Source organism: Poeciliopsis prolifica, unplaced genomic scaffold, assembly GCF_027474105.1.
Source record: "Poeciliopsis prolifica strain line A6 unplaced genomic scaffold, Auburn_PproV2 SCAFFOLD033, whole genome shotgun sequence".
Classification (NCBI taxonomy): Eukaryota; Metazoa; Chordata; class Actinopteri; order Cyprinodontiformes; family Poeciliidae; genus Poeciliopsis; species Poeciliopsis prolifica.
In genome coordinates, this window is record NW_026562408.1 from 2,228,540 (window position 1) to 2,251,589 (window position 23,050).

A 23,050-nucleotide genomic window follows, 5' to 3' on the forward strand; every position below is an offset into this window, starting at 1 on the left:
ATGATAACATCAGATGGAATAACAATATGATACTAAATCTATTTAACTGGGACTCTACCAAATCTGACTCCAGGCTCTTTTCTTTTTCAGACTTATGAAATAATGTCACAGTTGATTCGTTTCAATAAGAGAAAAACATTTTGGAGGAAAATAAATAAAAAAAAAAAAAAAAAAAAACAAGAAAAGATTTTGATCTGCCTTAGGGTAACAATATTAAATAAAGCTTTTGCTATTATTTTTATTAACAACAAAGAAAAAAAATACATATTTTTTTTATTGAAAGGACTGGCACATGTGATGTTGCACTGGGGCAGGAAAGTCCTGCATGCAAATGCATCTCTGCTTGTTCTTTTCATGCAAGCTTGAGTTGTCTTTGGTACTTCAGCTTCCTCCCACAGTCCAAGAACATGACTGCTAAGGTTAATTAGTTACTCTGGAGAAAACTATTGTTAGTTAACTAACTCAGTTAGATAAGGTTGTCTAATCAACTTTGTTAAATAACACTAGCTTTACTGCACCCCTGTATGGACAAATTAGTATAAATATAAAAATAGATGCTGTTTTTTTAACTAAAATTGTGGGCTTCACTAGAGGTGTTATCTCAAAACTACCTCTCCTCGAAGAGAAGACTGTCTCACAAAGCATTATCCAGGTAAGTTGTACATAATCTCATCACATTAGCTGGATGTGTGATTATAATCCCAGTTTTCATATTTTACCAAAGGACAATGCTTCAAAAACATACAGCAATTGAAAACATTCCTGCTGACAACAACCTTCTCCTCATCCTCTGCAGTGAACGAAGATGACCTAATTCACTCCCAAATGTTCCTCAAATGAATTTCATTAAGTTCAAAGTGACTGTAATGTCATTCCTAGTCTAGTAATTAAAAATGATTCTGCAGCATGCTATCAACTGCTCAATATTGTCTGAACACAGAGGAATCATTTGATGGTAGAAAAAAAGAAATAAGCCATGTAACCTGAGTGTGAAAACCATTAACACCACACAGGACGTCTGCAGCTTCTAGAAATAGTTTGAGCTCAACCAGCAGAAGTGAAATAGAAAGGAAAGATAAATCCATCTATTTGATGTGGATTGCTGGAGCAGATAATATGGCTGCTACTTTGAAGGAATGCTGTTACAAAATATTAGCTTCTCTGTAAGTTTACAGAATCTAAAAGAGAAATGAGCAGTGATGTTCTTTTTCCTCATCTCTCCATGTTGTTTCTGCTGTAGCATGTATGAGAGCATGCAGCGAGTCCTGAAGGTTTGTCTTTGTTGTCTTCTTTGTGTTTTTCAGCCACTGAAAAAACATTTTAACCTGCTAATCAGTCGGAAACATATTTCTGTGTAATATCCATATAAAAGGCTCTAAGACGCAAAATTTCTGCTTCTGAATGTGTGGAATATACTGGATTATGTTCACTCTATTCATATCCGACTGTTGGTATAATTTGTCTTTAATTTGTTTCCATTTACTTTTCTCTGACTGAAATCAATAACTACTGTCATACTCTCACTGCTTCATTGTGCAAATGTATATGACATTCCCACAGCTTGGATATGCCAAACTTGTGGAAATCCAAGCTTGTGGAAATAAATGACTGGAATTTTAAACACTTGGTGTTTTGCTGGAGTCTAAATACAAAGTGAGATCGTCAGATTTTGGGGCCTTACTCTGTGAGGCCTTACTCAGCTTTGCTTTATTTTCTTTCAGCTTCATAATTTGTTTTTTTATAGTAGAAATAAATCCATTATATTATACACATTATATTAATGATTACCATGTAAGAACATTATATTAACATTTACTTAGCATAACAGTTTAAAATGAACTTAACATTAAATATGTATTCTGGTACCAAACTTTTTTCTTGTCAACAACAAAAGATTGTTGAACATTAATGCTGAAGAACAAAAGCATTTTGTCATTTGAATAGAACAATAAATTAGTAAGTTAGAACTGATAAATTTCTGATAACAAAAATCGGTAACAATAAGAACGACGTTCCTGGGAGTGTATGTGACCAGTTACTATTAGGTTGAAATAAATTAAAAAGTATGTGTGTTCATACAAATTATGCCCTTGGTATAGCATACAATCTTCACTACACCACTCTGTGTTGCATTTATACATATGAAGTAAAAACAATAGATTCTGATTTTTGTAGTCCAGGGTTCAGTATGATAATCGGAGAAGTAAAAATCTAATCAGAAAAAAATGGGTAAAAGAGCTGAGCTCAAGCAAACTGTTCATGGTATTATGTTTAACACAGCAAAGTTACAAAGGCAATAATTAATAGTCATCCTGATGGACAAATGAAACAGTTCATTATGTATCTGAACATGTACAAAAAGAGAGAGAGAAAGCATCAAAGTAGGACAACAGAAACGGTAAGAACCGAGAAAATGCAAATTTCAAATTTATTGGAGAGAGAAGGATGTAAATCAACCTTCCAACAAATGATTGAACACAATGAAGGCACTATAACATATGAAACCCCATAGAATTGTTGATTTTGTTCAGATATTATTACAATGTGTTTCCCAAAGCCCCACTGCTGAGATTAAACACGTGGAAAGTGTGTGCGTGTGTTTTGATCTTTTTAGTCTTTAGTCTTTCTTATTTATCTTTGGGGACATCATCTTTTCATGCAATGACCTGTCTTGACATTGCAGCAAAAGTGTGCTACAGCATTTATATTATTTGGCTTGAAAAAGATTCATCATGACATGAACTTAGGTGTTAGATTCATTCTTGACACCCATTAAAACATGTTTGCAGCCAATTCACACCCTGAAGATGGCCAACATAATCCATAGAGGCAACTTTGTTGCCCACATCTTGATCACCTGCTGTGAAACGTTTCATTTGTAACCATTCATTGTCTCTCTGTCTTCCTCTGAATTGCTTACTGACACCCAAAGGTTTGTTCAAATAAATAGCTTTAAGTGCATCCCACACAGCACAGAGCGTAGTATGTGACAATTCAATTTAAACAAAAATTAAGCACAAAAGCCTTCCCAAGGTACTAAAACCTTTAAGTTTTTTTGATTAAAAGACTGGAAGGGAAAAAATAGTGAAAATTAATCAACATTTGCTGCTGTTGAATCCATGAATCAATAACAGGTTGTAGAAATGCTGGAATGTTGACACATTCAGTGAAGAACATTGCATCAAAAATTGACAGCATTTTCTAAGTTGCATGCCTGTGTTTTTATGTTTGTTATAATTTAAAGCACTTTGAAATGCCTTGCTTCTGAAATGTGCAATACAAATAAAATTTGATTGATTGATATTTTGGAGATATCCTATATATGTTCTTGCTGTCCCAGCATTTCAAGTATTGTCTCCAAGTTCAAATTATTCAAAATGGCAAAGAACAGTGTATGATGTTAAAAGTATGTTCATTCTTGACAAGCTCAGCCTTCACTTCGAACCTGGAGTATCTCACTTATGTGCATCAGCAATCAAGTCAGCGAAGGAGTCTGCATATTCCCAGCAAATTGCTTCAAACATAATAGCAGAAGCTCTTAGGTCACTCCCACTCATCACGTATTTTATTGTCCTGCTTATGAGTGCAACAGGGAAATAATTCAATCTGGGATAAATTTCATGTCAAGTGACTCATAGGTTGTAATCAGATGACTGTTAACCTAAAGCTAGTTAAAAATCTATATATTACAATATATTACACTAAGAGAACAATATTTGGCAGTAACCATACATAAAAATGACATTTTCAAGACTGAGTTAAATTACGTTGCCATCCTGTAAAATACCAAAATAAGTCATGAGTCTCAGTTTATAAGCCTCATGAGGTTTGATTAAAATCTTTTAAATGGTGACTGGAGTACCTTGTTGCTAGTTAACAAAACAGACTTACAGCTCTCTATTTCCAGTGTGCAGTTTTGCTCATCTAGTGGATACCTTCTTAGGTCCATCATACAAGCAGCTGTGGTCGTAATTCTGAAAAGTAAGACAGGAGAGGGAATAAACTTAATGAGTTGTACTCTAGACATAGCTCATGAAGTTGAGACAACTGTAAATACCCTTCCATAAAGAAGAAAACTAAATCTTTGTTGTCTTTTATGGTGAAATATACAAAATTGCACAAGCATGTAAAAAGCTGCTTTCTAGAACCACATAAAAACCATTTTCAATGCATGAAATTGCAAAACAACTATACAATATTAACTGGGCCTGAGTTTGGAGGTTAGAGAGTTTTAAGAAATTGCCATGTGATGCAGGCAGTAAAGGCCATATTTAAAAATCTGCTATGCGGTTTCTCAATAAAATTGCAATTTATGCTCATCTGATTTACATGCTGTTAGTTTTCACTCATTCAGCCAAGAGTTGTATTTCAAACTCATGATTACCATGTGGTATTCAAATGAATATATTTAATGAAAAAAACATTACAGGTGCATTTTTCTGAGCTCTGGTGGTGGTGGTAGGGACTTGAGATAAGAAAGTTGTCTGTTTTGGAAATTTAAATGGATTTTCTTTTTATTTCCCTCTAGTCAACTGACTTTGTCAGCATTTACCTCCATGCAGTGGATTTGCTGGTCGGCTTCAAAGTATTTGGCCGAGGAGTAATTTGCTGGTTACTTACAGACAACTTTCTGATTTCTGTCTCAAGAGGAAGTCAGTGGTGTAGAACTCAGTACAATAGCCTCAGGTGGAGTTTGGGGGAAACTAACTGAATGTTTGAGTGAAGCATTGTTTCTTGCTGTGAATCTGAGAGTCCCTGGATGGTCAAAATGCCTCCCTACTATTATCTCCCTTTCTAGCTTGCTCTTTCAATTAAGTGGCACACAGCAACATTCCTCCCTTGACACGGTTTTTTATGGCTTGGGAGTAGATCGTCAAATGGGTTACCAGTGTTACCAGTAATGTTATCAGTGTGTGATATTATCTTAACGATGCAGATTCATGAATTGGTTATAATATGTGATCAAAAAAGCGAAATGAAAGAGCAAATCAGAAAGTGCAACACTTCGAAAGAGACTGGGAAATTGCTTTCCCTTTTTTCTGTATCCTGAAATGTTCTTTTCATAGATGACATTTACTGTGTAGGATCTGAAGACTTCATTACCATGGCAATTCCATTGAAAAACACACTATTTGCCGACTACCAGTGATGCATCATTTGATATTTAAGGTAATGACAGCATTCAGAGCACAGTCAGCCCCCACTGCCAGCTGCTTCCCACCCACAGCCTATCATGAAAACATAAGGGTGGTGAATCTTAGGGAAAATATTGCTGTTTGACATTTTTACTCCAAATGGCTAATTAGTTGGTCTCTGATTATTGCATTTTTAAATCCTTAATAGTCAATAAAGCTGTGCAATTTAGATGTCTTGCTGTTGCCTCGACATGTGCCCCGTTTTGCCAGGTTAAAGCTTGATAAACACCTCAGCAAGTGACTTTATGTAATCCTACACACAATATGTCTATTCAGGAAAAACATTGTGTTCAGAAACACAAGTCATACACTTTGTAACACACATATGCAGACTAACACCAGGTTGGACCTCTTTTCGCTTTCAGAGATATTTTCCTTGTGGGGATGCTGATAATACAGATTGAATGATTTTTAATCGTTCAATAAAAGCACTACAAACAGGTTAGTTTCCATTTAGAATTCTGAATTTCCTTGGTGTGTTAATGATGATTCCTGGTATTTATGTATTTTTGATGCATGACAGTTGATCGTTTTTCTGCAGATAACTGAACACAAGGTACCAGTGAACTTCATCAACATGGATGAGATTTCCCCTTCATTCCAAAATTTTTAAATAAATCTGACTTGTCCAGTGAGACTCATAGCTTTATATGTTTGTTCCTCTTCATGTCACGTTTCTTTTGACTACTGCCACTTATACTTCACTTTTGTGTTAGGAAGCCCATGTTTTATGCACAATTTTCATACTTCTTCACCTTTTAATCTTGTGACTGAGTCCTCGACTTTCTTGCACTAATGTTCTTTCCTTTGTTTTTTGTTTTTTTTCTTTTCTAACATCTTCCTAACTTTCAGACATTGGAATGAATATAACCATTGTGTGCTACAAGTTAGAAGATAACTGAAGGGGAAGAGTTATAAAAATGATTAAATATGCCCTTTAATGGCACAGTCTTCTGCTGCTAGCATCCATCTCCGTTAGCAACTCTAAATGAAAGCTGAAAAGAGAGAAGGGATTCCTTACCACTGTGGTTAAGCATTTCCTCACATTTAGAGAAAATATACGACAACACAACTTGTCATTTTAAGTGACAGTGCTTCCAGCTTAAGGAACTGAAAAAAAGTTGAAAGTCAAACATCTAAAAACAGAAATGGTTTGAAAACTTTAACTTCAACCAATAATGAAGGAAGGATTTGTTACTTTGCTCTCTAGGATACATGGAAGCTCATTTGACAGTTTAAATCAAAGCTGTTTACTGGAACAGATAGTTTTATTCTGTCAACCGTTGTACTGTAAAGGAACTTAAGAAAAAAAATCTACAAGCCAATTACAGCTGAAAAACCACCTCATCCCAGTGCAAGAACTTTCATTTCCAAAATTGAGTTATTTCGAAATTCAAATTGTGCAATTCTATCGTTAATGGAAATGCATCTGGTGTTTCCTCACCAGGGCCCCCTCTGGAGCCAGACCAGGACAGGGGGCCCTCTGGCAAGCATCTCATGGACAACCTTTCACCCATGGAGCCCAGTCAAGCACAGCCCAAAGAGAAAACCTAGTGAAATTGTTTTTTGCTAAAATGTCTGTCTTTAGCATCTTCTCAATGTAGGATGTCTAATGCCAAGCTGCATACAGGTGGAGAAAACTTCAGTTGCACTTACGTTTTCTTTGGTATCTCTTCAAAAGAATTTACATTTTAGGTTTGACTGTAACATTGAAAATTAGTCTCCACTATAAAACATCTTGTTAAATAAAGCAACAAATCCTAGTCATTTCAAGAAAACAGAATCAACACACTTTAAAATATGCATAATTAAGCTGCATTGTAACCACGACTACAATATAAGTATCTATATTTGCTGAACTGACTTGGAAAAATCATTTCAAAGTGCCAGAACTGAGCAGATGATTAGCCTGCAAACCGATCAGACAGACTCTAATCCCTGGTGTACATTAAAACAAAGAAAACTTTTGAAATTTGAAATTTAAGTTCCTTTAAGTCTTTGTAAAACCATAATCTAACATAAAAGTCATTTATTATGCATATCTCTGCTGCACCCAGAAGATACATTGTATTTCCATAATTTGCCTCTGAGTGTAGATTTACTGCTATAGTGAAGGTGAAAAATTAATTTGGTTTAAATTTTATGTTCTAACTTACTGCAAGCACCCATCATTATTTAGTTTATTTGTGTTTTAAAGACAAACATGAAATCCAACCCAGATGTCTTGTAATGTGGTTGTAAATACTACTTCAAGAGATTAAGATCTGACCTTAGGCCGTACAATACGGTGCCATCCGGATGCAGTCGGATCATTCGATTTTTCACTGTGACACCATGAACAAACGACTTCTTGTCATTGAGGAAGTAGGTGTCGGGGACCCAGAGCTGGTCAGCCACCCGGTTATCTAAGGTCAGATTGAGGGGGATCTCTGAGTAGGACAGCCGCTTGTCTCGCCAGGCCTGCTGGAAGTACATCGTTAATGTGTAGTCCTGTGAGTGCACACAAAGGAGGACAGAAAAACAGAAAAAAAACCATATAGATAAGCTGTCAAATTGTCAAAGACTTACAAAAGAAATGAGGAAGAGAGGAAACGGTTATTTCACAAAGCAAGCATTTTACAAAAATGTCCCGTTACACTTTTTTCCTGGCAAGAACTAAGTTTAGATAAGACTAGATTTTATTAATGAATGAAATTCAGACTCAAGCGAATGGAGGAACAGCAGATTTACTGGACCAAGAAGGACCCAGGACACAACAGAAACTTCAGTAGATGATTGAAGTAAGTGAGAAGCACCAATGGTTTGTGTTGCACCAACTGTGCTTCTTGTATACAATGAGATAAAAGTTTCTATTTGCTATGTTACTTAAATCTGGGTCATAAATGTACAATACAGCCACAAAAAAAGAAAGTACAAACTTTCTTCCAGGTTCCCTGTGGTTTAATATTCATGGGATTGTGTATGTGATATATTGACAGATCTGACAAAACCTTATTAGGGGGTTTGTCCCAGTTTTGATGCCAGGAGAGCTCTGATCCACTGGGATCTGAACTCTAGATTCCTGAAGGTGACCATGTTTTTTAGCATCAGAAAAGGGACAATGGAAGAAAAAATGACAATAAAATCATTGCTCCAGCAAACTGGTCAGAATAATATCCGTTCTGTTAGAGTTGCAGATTCCTCTTCTGCTCCCAGTTGCAAATTACAGGCAGATTTTCTTTGCAGCAACATCAAAATGTGTTCACTGTAGGAACTACAGTGAATAATGTGAGCCTCAAGCAAATGAATAAATTTTAAAGGGACGTTTTAGGTATCAGAATTCTCTCAAGACATGTAACACTGAAGTATTATAAGTTTAATCACCAAATACTGAAATTAATAACCAAGAGCAATAGTTATACAATGAATAATAAAGAGTTTCATTACTTGCAGACAGAATATGAACTTGGAAAAAAAAAATTGAGATTAAAATTGTGAGCGACTTTGTTTTGTGCAAAGCTTCCACAGTCAGACTTTTGTCAGTCAAGTATCTGTTTGCTCTGTTAATATCCAGCGATTTCATAAAACATCTTATATTTAAGCACACATATTCTCAATACGTGTGAATATAAACTTTCTGTCACACACAAGCATATAGTCGTACTGAACCCTGTACTGTAAGTTAATTATTTGTAAACAAATAGAAACAGTTTAACAGATTACAATTCCTTGGTAGTCAATGTAGGACATGTCAAAAACAAACCCAGAAGTGAGATTCTCCTGGAACCGAATAAAACAAGAAGACTGCAGATCATCCATAAAAACTAGGTTAAATAAAATAGCTGTTTCAGGGAACTTTTCGTCATGACAGGCTCATCCACTTCCCACAAAGGGGCTGAACATGCATTTTTGAATACACCCATTGGCTATGGATCTGACATCCAACAGCACCTTGGGAACTGTAAGCTGGGGTGTTGATTAGGGCGAGTCAAGGAAATGGGAACAGCTTTCCTCATGTTTGACTTAAATAGGTTGTGTTATGTTATTGTTAATTGTAGCATATTGTGCTACTGGTGCTGACAGTCATGTTTGAGAACAGAGTTTTATTTAAAAACATTAGTGAGAGCAGTAGCATGCGACACCGTAATTGGTCTAGGAAGAAAATCCTGATCTGAGCAGATCAGAGCTAAAACTCTGCATGGTACTATTCAATTATTTACATTGAAGGGCATTTGTAAAATACATTTGAGAAAGAAACAGATTAAAGAGAAAAAAAGTGGCACTATATACAGAAATAATTTGCTCCAACCCAAAGGCAAAATGCATCAAATATAGAAAGGTTGAAGATAACTGAATAACATCTTTACTGTAATTTGTTTTTAACTTTGAAGAAAGTTTGCATCAATTGCAAATTGACGTTTCCAATTTGGGTTGCACAAGCACATCTCTGACTGCATGTGCTGCCTGCTCTACTCTTTGGTCCCAGGTTGGTGATTTCCGGCATGCTGAGCACCACAGCGTGTGCAGCAAAGATATGCTTGTTGCCATGCCATCCTCTAAAACTACCTACTTTACAGTCATTAAAACATATCGCCAGGCTTTAGCACTTTACTTTGACGAGTAAAACTGTAGAAATGCCTCTTTTACATATGCATAATGACGCTTTTATATCTGGCTATCAGTACAGAATCAAGAAATGAGACATACACAGTCAGGGAGTAGGTGTCGGGGACCCAGAGCTGGTCTAAATGCAACACATTATATCTGCACTGTGGCTGAGGGCCAGTATTGAGATTTTACTTTGAACATCCAGCTCCTGTGTCTTTAGTGTTTCCTCTCTGTGGGAAACTGGAAAAAAAATGAGACTCCGCATCTCCAACAAAATGCAATGGGGTGTGTGTGTTGGAGCTGGGGGGTTCTCATAAAAAGTGTCATAATGAGCATCAGTTCATAAACTATGGAGATGTAAAGAGATCGGAGGAGAGGAATGGAAACAGAGACAGTGATTATGAAATAAAGATGTTGAATTTCTGAAAGCAGCTCCTCAGCTGCAAAGGAAGACAATGTGCCATCAAGACTGTTGCAGAATTCATTATCAAAATTTAATAATACTCTGTTCTCGTTGCCTGCAGAGGTAATAGGTTTCCTAATCAAGATAACTTCTTACCGAACTGTTGATAATTAAACTTGTAAAATGTAACCAATTTTATTGAATTGTATGGACTATCTTATGGGCTCAGAAACCACAGTCAGTGAAGGCATTGGTGGAACAATTAAATATGTAATTCTTTGACGGTCTAATTTTAAGATCAGATCCATGTTTTAATGGAAACCACTTGGAAGTTTTTTTTGTTTGTTTTTTACTTACCTCACTTTATTAAAAACACATGCAGGTACAAAAAAAAGACTAGCAAAATGCAATCAATTACATAAAAGTCACAAAGCATTGGACATTATTAGAACAGAACATCTTAGAATATAGCTTTACTCAGTTTAATGAAGTTTGAGTTTATTTTTCTGATTGTGTTGTGTAGTGGGAGGAGTGGGTGTCATGCAATGGGAAGATTGTAATTTTAATTCTTGTGCTTCAAGGGTAACATGCATTTGATATTTGCCATTCTGCAAACCTTGGTTGCAATGAATGGTTGTTTGAGCCACCATTTTAAACTTGTCTGAGCCCATTACCCCGGCCTATGAAATCAACAAGGATTTTTCTATTGCATGCAATCCACCTGTCACCCACAGGAAATTATATCCAAAACTTTTTTGCAATCAGAATTTTACACTGCTATGATTACTGTAAAGTATCAACACAAAGACCATCAACAACTGCTAAAGCTCAGCAATGAAAGGACGATGGACTACAGATAACAATGCAAGTCATTTAAAATTATTTTGCCTAAAGATGTGTGAAATCTACAGAGACTGATTTCTGAGATGCTCTTCAGATGCAGATGGACCAGAATTTTAATCCACTTCTGGTATAAAACTTTGGTTCATTTTCAGTGCAGCACTAAGAAGATCTAAGATCAGTTTCTGAACAGGGATTAGTTTAGGAATCAAAATGCTTTGAATTTTGAATGAAGGCTTGAGGTCATAATGACCAGCACTGAAAACAAATAATTTCCAATGACATGTGGTAATGTTAATACCAGAACAGGATGTACAAATCCCTAATAATATGAGCTAATATTGGATTTATCAGATAGATATTATAAACTGCATCTAACATATTCTTTAACATATTCTAATCAATCTTGTACAATTGAAAAATATTACAACAACCAGGTGAAATTATATTTTTCAAAATTGGAAAGTTTTCTCTGGTTGATCTTTCTTTTTTCTATTTTATTTGAAAATTGTGTATCATGTATCATTGCAAATAAAAAAGAAAAAAGAAAAAGTGACTGAAAGTGGACATCATGGTATACATCCATACATTTCTCCTTAAATCTTGTTTTCTGTGAAAGATGTGGGGAAATATGGCAAGTTTGCTTAAAGGGATGGAAGGCGCAGAGGCTTAGCTGGGGGTATATGAAAGACATTTCAAGGCTCAGTGAAGCAGTGATGCAAATTGCTTTTATTCTCTGGTTCTGATTTCAGAACCAACAGTGACCTTCCTGTGCACATCCTCTTCCTTCTCTTTCCTATTCTGCTCTGTGCTCTAGCTATACATTATTTTTTTCTTTTCCAGTTGTTTTTCTCCACTAGATTTTGTTTCTGTTCTTTGAATATAGATGTAAAAATGCAGAACATAGATTAAAAACACAACAACACAAAACACACAAAACCAAGTAAATAAGAAAAGAAGACATAATAAACAGAAAAATGACATGAAGGTGAAGAAACAATCAAATAGTGACATTTGGATTTATATGATACATTTATTAACCTACAACATCAGTGGCAAACAAATAAATATAAAAATGAAATGATTAGTTTTGAAATGGTGGAACATAAATCAGAATATTTCTACATTAAAATAGTCCTTAAAATTTTGAAAGCATAAGAAGAAAATTAAAATATCTACAGGTACATTGAAGCAAAATCTGATTATTGAATAAAAGACAATATTTCCTGGAAGTGGAGCACTCATTTCATACAGATCCATAACACAAAGAGTAAAATGCTTCAATCTTTTATTTTTTTGCAAGTTTAATGAGTATGAAATATGGATAAAAAATAAATAAATGGATAAAGAAATATTGTTTTATGACAGCTTAATTTTCACAGTAATGACAGGATATTTTGATGTGAGTGGTCATTGAATTTCTTGACTTTCAGACATTAACATTCACTCTAATAAATGTTAACGTCTGAACATTGAATGTTCTCAAATTGTCCAAGCGTCTTTGATTTTGGACTGTGTATTGAAACCTGGAGAAAAATGTAGACAGAGGAAAATCCCACAAACTAAACATAAAGTTTTAGTTTGCATGCTAGTTTATTCCACCTCAGGCAAGATCTGAGCTTGGACACATTTCATTTAAATTTTGGTCAGCAATTGAAAAAATCTTGTCTTCCTTTGTGTGCCTTTAAATTAAGGTCCTAAGCGGATATTACTTTGGCCAAAGCTTTTAGACTACATATGTTATTTATATTTTTCCTCTGAAAGCCATTTACTTAGTGTTTGGCTTGTTCAAAACAAGATAATGTATTTCAGCACAAAAAAAAAAGCATGAACTCGTTGGTTTACTTGCACTTTGTCTAACTTCTTTTTCCATTACATGGATGCTGTCATGCTTTTCCAGTGTCCCTTCCATCTTTCAGTACACATCCCATTTTCCTTCCATACTCTTTTATCATTTACTTGGGCCTGGACATGGCTTTCAAGAGAACTCACTGAAGGTGAATCAAATTTAGAAAACGACCCTCTCCCCGTCCCTATCCTTTAGTTCTCCCAAAGTAGAAGTTCACAGCTTTGGCAGTTGGCAGTCGTGCAGCTAAACTGACTACATAGAATTTATTAGAGTTGATTGGAGCATCTGCAGGCTTTTTCCGTCTCTGGAGATGAGTTGAGTGGAGTGGTAATTCAGATCGGGAGGTCATGGGCTCATGGTTGTGGGGGGCTACACAGCAGAGCAGATTATTAGGGTGCATTTGAATTGCACTGGAAGACGGGAGAGCTTGCAGGAATTTTCAATTCCAGCTGTCATTCCTGTGAAATGGAAGGTTATCTGGCTACAGAGAGGAGGGCTAAAAATTTGATACGTTTTAAGAGGAGTATGTCCCGATTACTGCTTCTGATGGAATAAATTGTATGTGTGTTTTAGTGTAGAGGTGGATGACAGGAGTAAAGACTTTTTTGGCTTTTGGGAAACTCCTTGAAGAAGCAATATTTCCCTCCAGTAGGAGTGATCTATACCAAACACAGGGGCCTTTGGGAGCATCAAGCCTTTGGTGTGTTGGAGGTGACATAAAAATATAGCAAAAAAAAAAAAAGCTTCTTTAGTTTGACTCATTGTTTCCCTTTCTGCAAAATTACAAAATCATAGATAATTGAAGAATAAGAAATACCAACAAATTTATGATTAACACTCAGAAAACTTTTTTTTTTTGGTATTTCACTTTTTCAACATGATCAGCATTTAATCACTGGCTCATGTACATTTTTGAAACTGTAAATATAAAAGTCTTACTTTAAAATATCTGCAAGAAATTCAAACTGTGGCTCCTCTGAATCCCTCGCTTGGGGCGGGAAATGATTCATTTATTACGACGGAAGTCTGGGTAGACCGGGGCAAACGGCCATGCCCGCTCACCCCGACATGCACTCACTTCGAAGAAATATCATATATTATTAACCCATTTGTTGAGATGGTTGTGAAAGTCAAACAAAACTAATAACGCTCAAAAAAACAGGAAGGACGCAAGACAACATGTTAGATTGCCATTACTAATTGGACTTCCACATGACTAAACGGAGATGCACTAGTATAACTGCTCTGCTTATTCTTAGTTTGAACTATAGATCAGAGGTGAGTAATTGAGTTTCTCCAGCCCTGATGTCTTGAGTTTCTATAAAGTTGAGTTGTCTTTTCAGCCTGTCTCCAGGTTTGCTGGAGTCTGATGATGGATTTATTGGATATAGATGTACTAAAGCAGGGAAACATATATATATATATATATATATATATATATATATATATATATATATATATATATATATATATATATATATATATATATATATATATATATATATATATATATATATATATATATTTAAAATATCTGCAAGAAATTCAAACTGTATCTATATCTATATCTGTATCTGTATCTATATCTATATCTATATCTATATATATATATATATAGCTGCTGTGGTTTGGTTTAGGAACACTGTGGCAGGTTTCTTCAACTGTCTATTTAAAACTATTTAAATATTAAGAGTAATAAGGGGGGAAAAAAACTACATATATATATATATATATTATTTTTTTTTCTGAGAAACCATTGACTTCATAGTTTATGTCTGCACACGGTTATAACAAAACATAATAGAACACATTATAAAGTTGGATTAATTAGTGATTATTGCTAACCACTTTAAATCAATAGCTCCTGCGTTATATTGTTCAATTTCACTCTTATATTCATAGTGAAGATAATGCATGATGCATTTTAAATAGTCTTTTAAAAATGTTGGGCTTATATAACTTATTGAAAACTTTATGATTAACAAATATTTGCAGCTTAAAACAAGTTTTAAATCTTAACAAAAATCCAGTCTAAAAATTCACATCCCAGTAAATAATTTGCATTTTTGTCTTCTTTAAGAATCACACAGAGTGAGCAGTGTTGATTAAATTTAACCCAATTAGTTAATAAACTGAACTTGAAAATAAGTTTTTGTTTACCAGGTTATTGCGTCAATAACTTGTACAGGAAGAAATGATCAGGTTCTCAATAGTGTTTTAATCAACATTTAAATCTGAAGAGCAAAATTGATACTGTATGTAACTGGTGTTTACACAATGGATTAATGGATGTGCCTTTAATTCATTGTTGTTCATTTTAAAGTGAAAAGGAAGGTTAACAGAAAGACATTAAGCTCATTAGAAAGCACTGATGCTCAACATTGGAAAAGACACATAAAGCAGAAATGAACTCATGTAACAGTCAATGACACATTAATGTCACAGTCATAATCTTCTCTGACTCACAGCTCTAAATTCAAATACAAATGACAGATACAGAGTACTTAAAGAATTATCCTCAGTTATAAATCTTCACTTTTAGATCAAAGACATTTAGGAAAATCAAAATGACATCTTTATGTTTCATAATATCATATTTAATGTTTACACATATGATGTTGAACTCTGTACATTCACTTCAGAGGGTGTTAATTATGCAATAAATCAAACTGTGTCAAACTTTCTCTATTAAACTTGTTTAAAAATAACATGACGGTTGAGCCCTTTTGGACCACAGCTTAGAGAAAAGATTACATACTAACAACCAGAATACTGTACAAAGATACATATTAATAAAAAAGTGTTTCTGTAAAATTCAGTTGTTGATCCTACCAGTCATTACAAACTCACTTTGTTAGCAACACATACATCCAGAAGCCTGTTTCTAAACACAACACACCTCTTATAGATTACATTTTGGATTCTTTATTTAACTGGTGAAGCTAAGTATAATGTGTGTTTTTAGAGCAGGTAGATGGAATCGAGGTATTGGGTTTTATATCATATGTTGTAACTCTGTGCTCACCCACAGACTTATGCTCTTATACGCAAGTGATACTTGTTCTATTATTCTGTTTTCCCTCTTACAGTTTCATAGTGATTAGTTGTTTCTAGATGACCTTCCTGTGGAGATGGGTCTGCAGTATAATATTGGTGTACTGACAAAAAAAACATTTGCGACATTTGAGTTATTCGTAGATTTGACCAGATATATATTATATAAATAATGGACAAGTATGATCTGAAAAGAGCTGAAGCATTATGACATACTGAACAACTGTCCCTGGGAGAAAACTATCTATAATAAACTATGAATGAGACACAATTTGCCACTTTTAACATAAGCAATCACCTGGCCTAAAGCCAAGTGATCAAATGACACAAAATATGTCCAGGCAGAACATTTTAAAGCGAATATCTGTTCTTTCACACTTTGCGTGTCAGAGTTAAAAAGGCACTCAGAATGCACTCCACCACTAAGGCCAATCCCGAGGCTATTAATTTCAAACTGCTCTACAGAAAGTGATCAGAGTCAATGTCAAAATGTAATAAACTTTTCATTTATTCAGGCACTAAAATTATCATGATTAAATAAGAGCATGCAAACCATGGGATACAGGGTTGTAATAAAAAAAGTGTGAATGTTAATTATTAACATTAACAATAATTCCCTTAATCTCATCCTGATTATTATTTGCACATATGGCAAGTCTCTCTGCTTTCAGCCTCATCCAGGCTGATCCTGCTGTCTTGATATTAGGATCATGTTCTATAAATGAACCCACCCATACAAATCATTTCTATATAGCTGTATAAATACTTAGTTTTTATTTATTATTAATGTCAGTTTAATTATTTTAAAGCAGGTTTGTATTGTTGCAGTTGACAATAATTATTTTGAACATAAATCAGGTCATTTTTATGATGGGTCAATGTTCTCAGTTTTTTGTGAAATTTCTTAATGTTTGTTTCATTTCTGTTCATATCTGTAAGAAGTGACATCATCACAGATTGTCAGACATTTTAAACGTTACTCCCTTATGCAAAATAACCAGCATAAATCTCAGCATCAGAGTTATTCTGATTAAATTACACAAAGGGTAATATGACTTTTTTTGAGATTTGAAATTAAACGTTCAGGACTTCAGCTCAACTTGGGACTTTCATGCCTTTACTTGACTGAAGAGTTGGTCAGAAAGATCAGAAAATTACTTGTGATTTGCAAAACAATTGCTTTATTCTGCCTATGGTAATTTTATGGTGATCAGCACATGAAAGTTTTACCTAATGGAATATCAATATGTAAGCTGGACAAAGATGGGATCACATTGCTAATCTTTCTGTTGAAAGATAAGTGCTTTTCTTAGGAGTCTTTGCTTCCCTGAAGCCTGAAACGTGTAAATGTCAGCTGCAGCACTTAAACGGAGCGGTGTGGCCAGTAAGCTGAGAGATGACTCCTGAAATGGTACTCTAGCCGATTAACCCACTTTGATTTGCAACTCTGTCTAATCCCCCTGCAGCAGGGCCCAAGTACAGTGTCATCATCAAACAAGCAGAGGAAAAAAAAAAACAGACAGGAGACTCAATCCAGAGATAAAAATAATATGAGCGAAATGTGAACATGAGACATACGAGACAAGACAACAGTGAACCATATTTCCCATTTGTACTGTACAGTAAAGGGATGGTATGCTTTCTGTTCTTGAACTACAGTAACAGAAAACTGAAGGATAGTGAAAATGTTAAACGTAAAACACTTGTTCAGCAAGTTTTGGAGACAGTGTTTGTACAATAATTTTTTTACATTTTTCCACTTAACCAAAGTGTGAGGATGCAACATTCATTTGGATTTTATTTTGGGTGGATTACTTGGGTTGTTGTCAACAATCTGTGTCAGTAGAATTGCTAGAAATATAACATTTGAGAAATGTAATGTGTTCAGTTATTTTATCCTCTGCTCATACCCTCTAGTCTTGCTCTCATCAATGCTACAACTCCTTCCCCACTACAGAACCGGTGACTGTGGGTAAATGGTTTTTCTATAGCAGTAAGTTGTTTCTTCGCAATAACCACAGCTGCAGGGTGGACATGAGGGTGATTGACAGCGGTGAGAGCCTCCACCTGTCTCTGATTGGTTGTTTTAAACTGGGAGTGGTGTGTTCATGCAATTGCCCATAGGACCACAGGGAGGAGGCAGAACATCTCAGTTTTTCAGAGATCTGTGTCATGTTTTACTTTTACAACGTGATGAAAAAGAAGTTACAAAATACTACAATTTTAAAGTTTTACATGACATTTTTTTCTTTTGCACCAAACAGAATGGCAACTGATTTTGTGCATTATGCTCAAAACAACAATATTTGTGCTGATTTGATTTTTTGGATCCTCCTGTTTTTTCACAAAGTTTGTAAAAAAAAATACAAACAAGAAGAGATCCATTCAAAAGAGAGAGATATACCTCACATGCTTTCATGAAAGAACATGCTTCACATCATCTTAGTATATTGACAAAGGATGCTGTATTAATACATGTTCTTTTTATTGCATTTAATTGGCCCCAGAATGTGATCCAAATGGATTACTTAAACTCTGTGGAGCAGCAAGAGTATTGAAACCTTCACACATCAATAATGCAACTTTGAGTTTGGGTCGATTCAACATTTTGCTCACCCAAATCATGTATTCTTCCTTCACACCATATCCCTTCAGACCTTCGCCAGCACATGGACGATCTATTTTCTAGTTGGTAATTTCTACAGTCTACATAGATTTCAGCATTTATATTCCTAACCTTATTAGTGGCAAAACAAGAAGCCTTGGCTTCCTTTTAAAAAGGTTACAACGGTCAAAAGGTCAAGCGAAATTACAGAAAAGTACAGATGAAAATTTGCAATTTATTTTTCTATCTTTGGTTCAGCACAAGATGTACTGTATATTTGGCAATATGCTTGTTTGTAGTACTCTTGTTATTTTTGTTATCACACTGATTTTTGGTCTTGTTTTCAGGTGATTGTAAACTAATAATCCAGATTATCTAAATTAGACTGGAACTGTTAATAATAACATTGAGAAAAGTAGCCAGAGGATTTTCATAACTCAAAATTAAGTTTCAAATCACATTTAATGAAAATCTAGAGAACAAGTTATTTGTGCTTGAAATGTTTGGAATTTAAACTAGTTTTTAGTGACCATAGAGAATCTAGACAATCACAAACGTTAGATTGTAAAATCTTTCCAACAGCTCTTGGTTTAAGAAATGTCTTTTTGAAAAGACCAAAATGCTTAACTCCCCTAAAATCCATTAGTTGTATTATACAAGTAGATATAAGAGCAAAGTTAGGAAATGTTTTCTAAATATTGAGCAGATGGTTGAAAGAATAAGTGAAAACAAAGAGAACAACTTTCTTCTTTGAAAAAACAAGAAAGAAAGTGCAATAAAAAGTGAAATCAGATTTCACTGGTTAGGATTATTTTACATTGATGGTACTCTCTGATGTCAGGCTTTTCATTATGTAGATCTATTCATGATTTGGCTTTCTTCATTTTGGGGTTTGAGTGGCTCTCTCTTAATTTTGTAATCTCTTGTTCTCTTGTCCTTTTCAGGATAAAAAAAATAGACCTATGGTCTGTTTCTCTCCCTCTAAATAACCTGCTGTTGGGAAAAAGGGTTAAGAGCTCTCCATTTGAAATGTTCTAATATTATGAATATGTTTTCAGCCACATCTCATGCTAGTGTGACTGGATTTATTTTCAAACACATTTAAAAAGGCAACATATTTAGGTGGAATATATACTTCTCTAGATGGTTTTAGTAGACTGCATTAAACACAAAAAATATAGTTAATTCATTTATAAAATTTATAAATTTGGCTCAATAATGGCTATTTTAGAGTTCAGGAAAGGAATTTTGTCAAGATGATGTCTGAAAAAACTGCACCCAAGATTCTTTTGCAAAATTTCACAGAATTACAGTTAAGCCAAACATTATTCATACCACTGGCATAAATAGTAAGATAGACATCTCTCCAAGTATAATAAAATTCTTGTAGTTAGGGGAACACTTACTTTCAAAAAGAGAAAACCTGTTAGTAAAATAAATAAAGAAACCTAAATCTGAAAAAGGATTAATAATTTCGGTTAAACTAAAACTGAACTAAACTGTAAATGCTAATAAATGATACATAATAGCTCAGTTCACTGGGTTCTGGCTGGACTGGGTGGTATACTGGGGTATCAGACTGAATACAAATGCTCACCACATGAATTTTTTCATTCAAAAGATTTTCAAAGATTGGTTTTATTATAGAACATGGAACATTGTGTTATCATTTTATCCTTTAATATAAAACATACGGACAGAAGTATAAATCAATTTCTATTTATGGTACATCCCATTTAATGTCAAAAGTCCAAATGGATAACAAAAATATATGATTTTTGTTCTAAACATCTATAAACACAATTAAAAAGCCAGGATCAAAAATAAAACTTTTCATTAATTAGAGACTTTTCCAGAGGTTAAAAGCCTCTCATGAAAATTCCTCCAAAATCCTACAGCCTTTGGATGACTGGTTTGCTGATTTCAGCCACTAATGAATTAGGAGATCTGTCCAAATAATGAGCAGAATATTGAAAGTGACTGTAAAACAGATTTAGACACAACACTAATACAGAATTAATATCATTTAATGGCTATTGGGCCTGGATGATGTATAAAGCAATAACACATAAGTGCTTCATCCAACTTCCTTCCCTTTAATATTGCAAAGTACATCATAATGTATCACATCTGTATAATGTAAGCAGTAGGGATGTTTCATGCATTTGCAGCAGACATGTTGAGAGAAGGAAATCACAACATACTGGCAGTGGAGGGGTAGATGGGGAAGAATTTCATAGCCTTCCTCCAACAATCAATAAGCTCCTCTCGACCTTTATGTGCATCAATAATAGTATTTCTGCTTTTTGGATGAGTATGAGAGTTTTAGTTCATCCTCAGACAGGAGTATTCCTTCCCTGTAAAAGCTGCTGGCTTATAATTCAAGTGTTCAGGGGCTCAACTAAAAGTAAATATTGAGAGTAGAATGGCAGCAGAGGATCACTGAAGGGAATTGCTTGGAGATAAAAGAGAGAGACACATCTAGCAGCGGTACACCATGCTCTCTTATTCTCCAACCTTTTTTTTTGTTCAAAAAAAAATTGAAGGCTTTAGTAGCCAAAGAGCTTTGCCCAGACATCTTACGCGACATCAGCATGCGGTGTGTGTTCTAACGCCACGAGTATGTCCACCTCTGACTCATGCACAATGAACCCTCAGCACCAGCAGGTACACGACCTTCCCCCCAACATTAACAGCACAGTGGCTTCTCCATGGGGCAACTTGATAATATTAAAGCTCCATCTTATGTCTGTCTCCATCTGTTTCTCTTTCTGTTTACGTCGCACACTCAGGGGTGAACATTTGACCCACAGCACTTATACACTCGCACCCTATCTGTTTTACCCCAATGGGCCTGGGATGTGTACTGTGATGCTCAGAAAGCACTGACCTTTTCTGAATGTGCAAGAAACACTAGCAGCAGCCTCCTTTTTTAATGTCCAGCTTCATGTTGACCACATGATGCATGAGTATGTAAGTCTGCAGAAATCCAAATGTAAATACTTGCATAAGTAACCCTCGCTTTAACTTTTCACATGTTGCACCTTTACAAGCATAAATTTGCAGCAATGCAATGTTTAATAATTATACATAAAGGATGCTGTGGAGATACCTGGTTTCCACTTTAATCAAAACCTGAAACATAAAGTCTAGTATGATAAAAAGTCTTTAGGAAAACCTAATTAGCAAAGAATCTGTGTGTAATTTAATCTCCATATACATTTGCCTGTGCTAGCAATGGTACAGAGGGCTTCAGAGATTTATTGGAAAACATTTATGAAATAACACTTTCAAGGAAACCAACAAACACTTGAGACAACTCTCCTTTACAGCTGCACATAAATGTATAAAAGCTACAACTGCACCTGAAAAATCATCCACTGATGGTAAAACCTGGTAGTGGAGCAATATTGTTTGAGAATGCTCCACTTCTATCATAAACAGGGAAGCTCATAATTAATGTTAAACATGTTAAAAGCTGCAAAATACTTTGAGATTGACATAAATATTTGACTTCCAGCAGTAAAGCCTGAAACATACAACATGATACAAATTCATGGGTGAAAACAGACAAGTCAAAGTTCAGCTCTAAATCCAAATATAGATATTAAAACTTATGACCGAATGTGAAATAATTATGGATATTTCTGTAAGGCACTGAACATCAATCAATGTTTTCTAATATTATAATATAATGTCCTATCTTTGCATTTTAGTAGCATTTCAGTTTTAAACTGGAAAAATATTTGAGTCTGTTTTGTGGATTGGAAAAGTATTTCCTGTTTTTCTTTTTTGACAAAAAACAGGCTGAATTAACATCAGATGAACTTTCATCCTGACTCTTTGGATGGTAGTCAACAAGACACTTTTTGTTTTTGTTTTTTCCTTCCCTCTTACATTAGTAATAACTGAATAAAATGAGATGATTTTAGGAGAAAACATTTTGCCTCATTTTGTGTCTGCTTCTAATGTGAAGTCTCCCACAGTGTTCATAGGCAAGAAATAACCTTCTGCATCATTCATACAGAACAAAGCATTGATGTCCTGCACTCCCATAATGACAAAAAGGACACTGTTGGAAGCATCCCTCTGTGACATATTTCCATTACCCTCAACTCAGTTCCCTATCTGTTCACTAAAAGACAGAACATAGGACGGTTCTTCCCGTGCACCAAATAAGTGCTGGATAGAGAGCCAGATGGGGTACAGGAAATGGAAGAAAGGAAAGTGCTTCTACACCAGCTGCTATTCTGAAAAGTGGCTACATTTATATTAGTGGGGAGAGCAGATCAAAGAGGATGAGACCATTACATACACACCTGGCCTTTTCTTTTTTACGAGGCTGCGATGGGTCAGGTGGTAATGACTCCCCTTTCACATTAGAGGGTGTTGAGCAAGCAAAACCCTCTCAAAGGATTGGGATGATCAAAGAAGCTGCATGGCACTCGCTTTGTATGTTAGCAGAGTTGGACTTTTTTGTTTGGATGTGTGTGTATTTACAGAAAACTTCAGCTCTA

General features: G+C 35.0%; 1 protein-coding gene across 2 annotated transcripts in view; it reads right to left on the minus strand.

The window, feature by feature from the left end:
- LOC129373491 (gamma-aminobutyric acid receptor subunit beta-2-like) overlaps window positions 1-23,050 on the minus strand; it is a 41,596-nt gene that overhangs the window by 15,739 nt on the left and 2,807 nt on the right. For both annotated transcript variants that reach the window (XM_055051450.1, XM_055051449.1), the window contains exons 4-5: window positions 7,465-7,685; window positions 3,892-3,974 (exon numbers count right to left, since the gene is read on the minus strand). In XM_055051450.1, coding sequence (XP_054907425.1) covers window positions 3,892-3,974; window positions 7,465-7,685 — 304 coding nt within the window. The remainder of the gene's footprint in view (window positions 1-3,891; window positions 3,975-7,464; window positions 7,686-23,050) is intronic.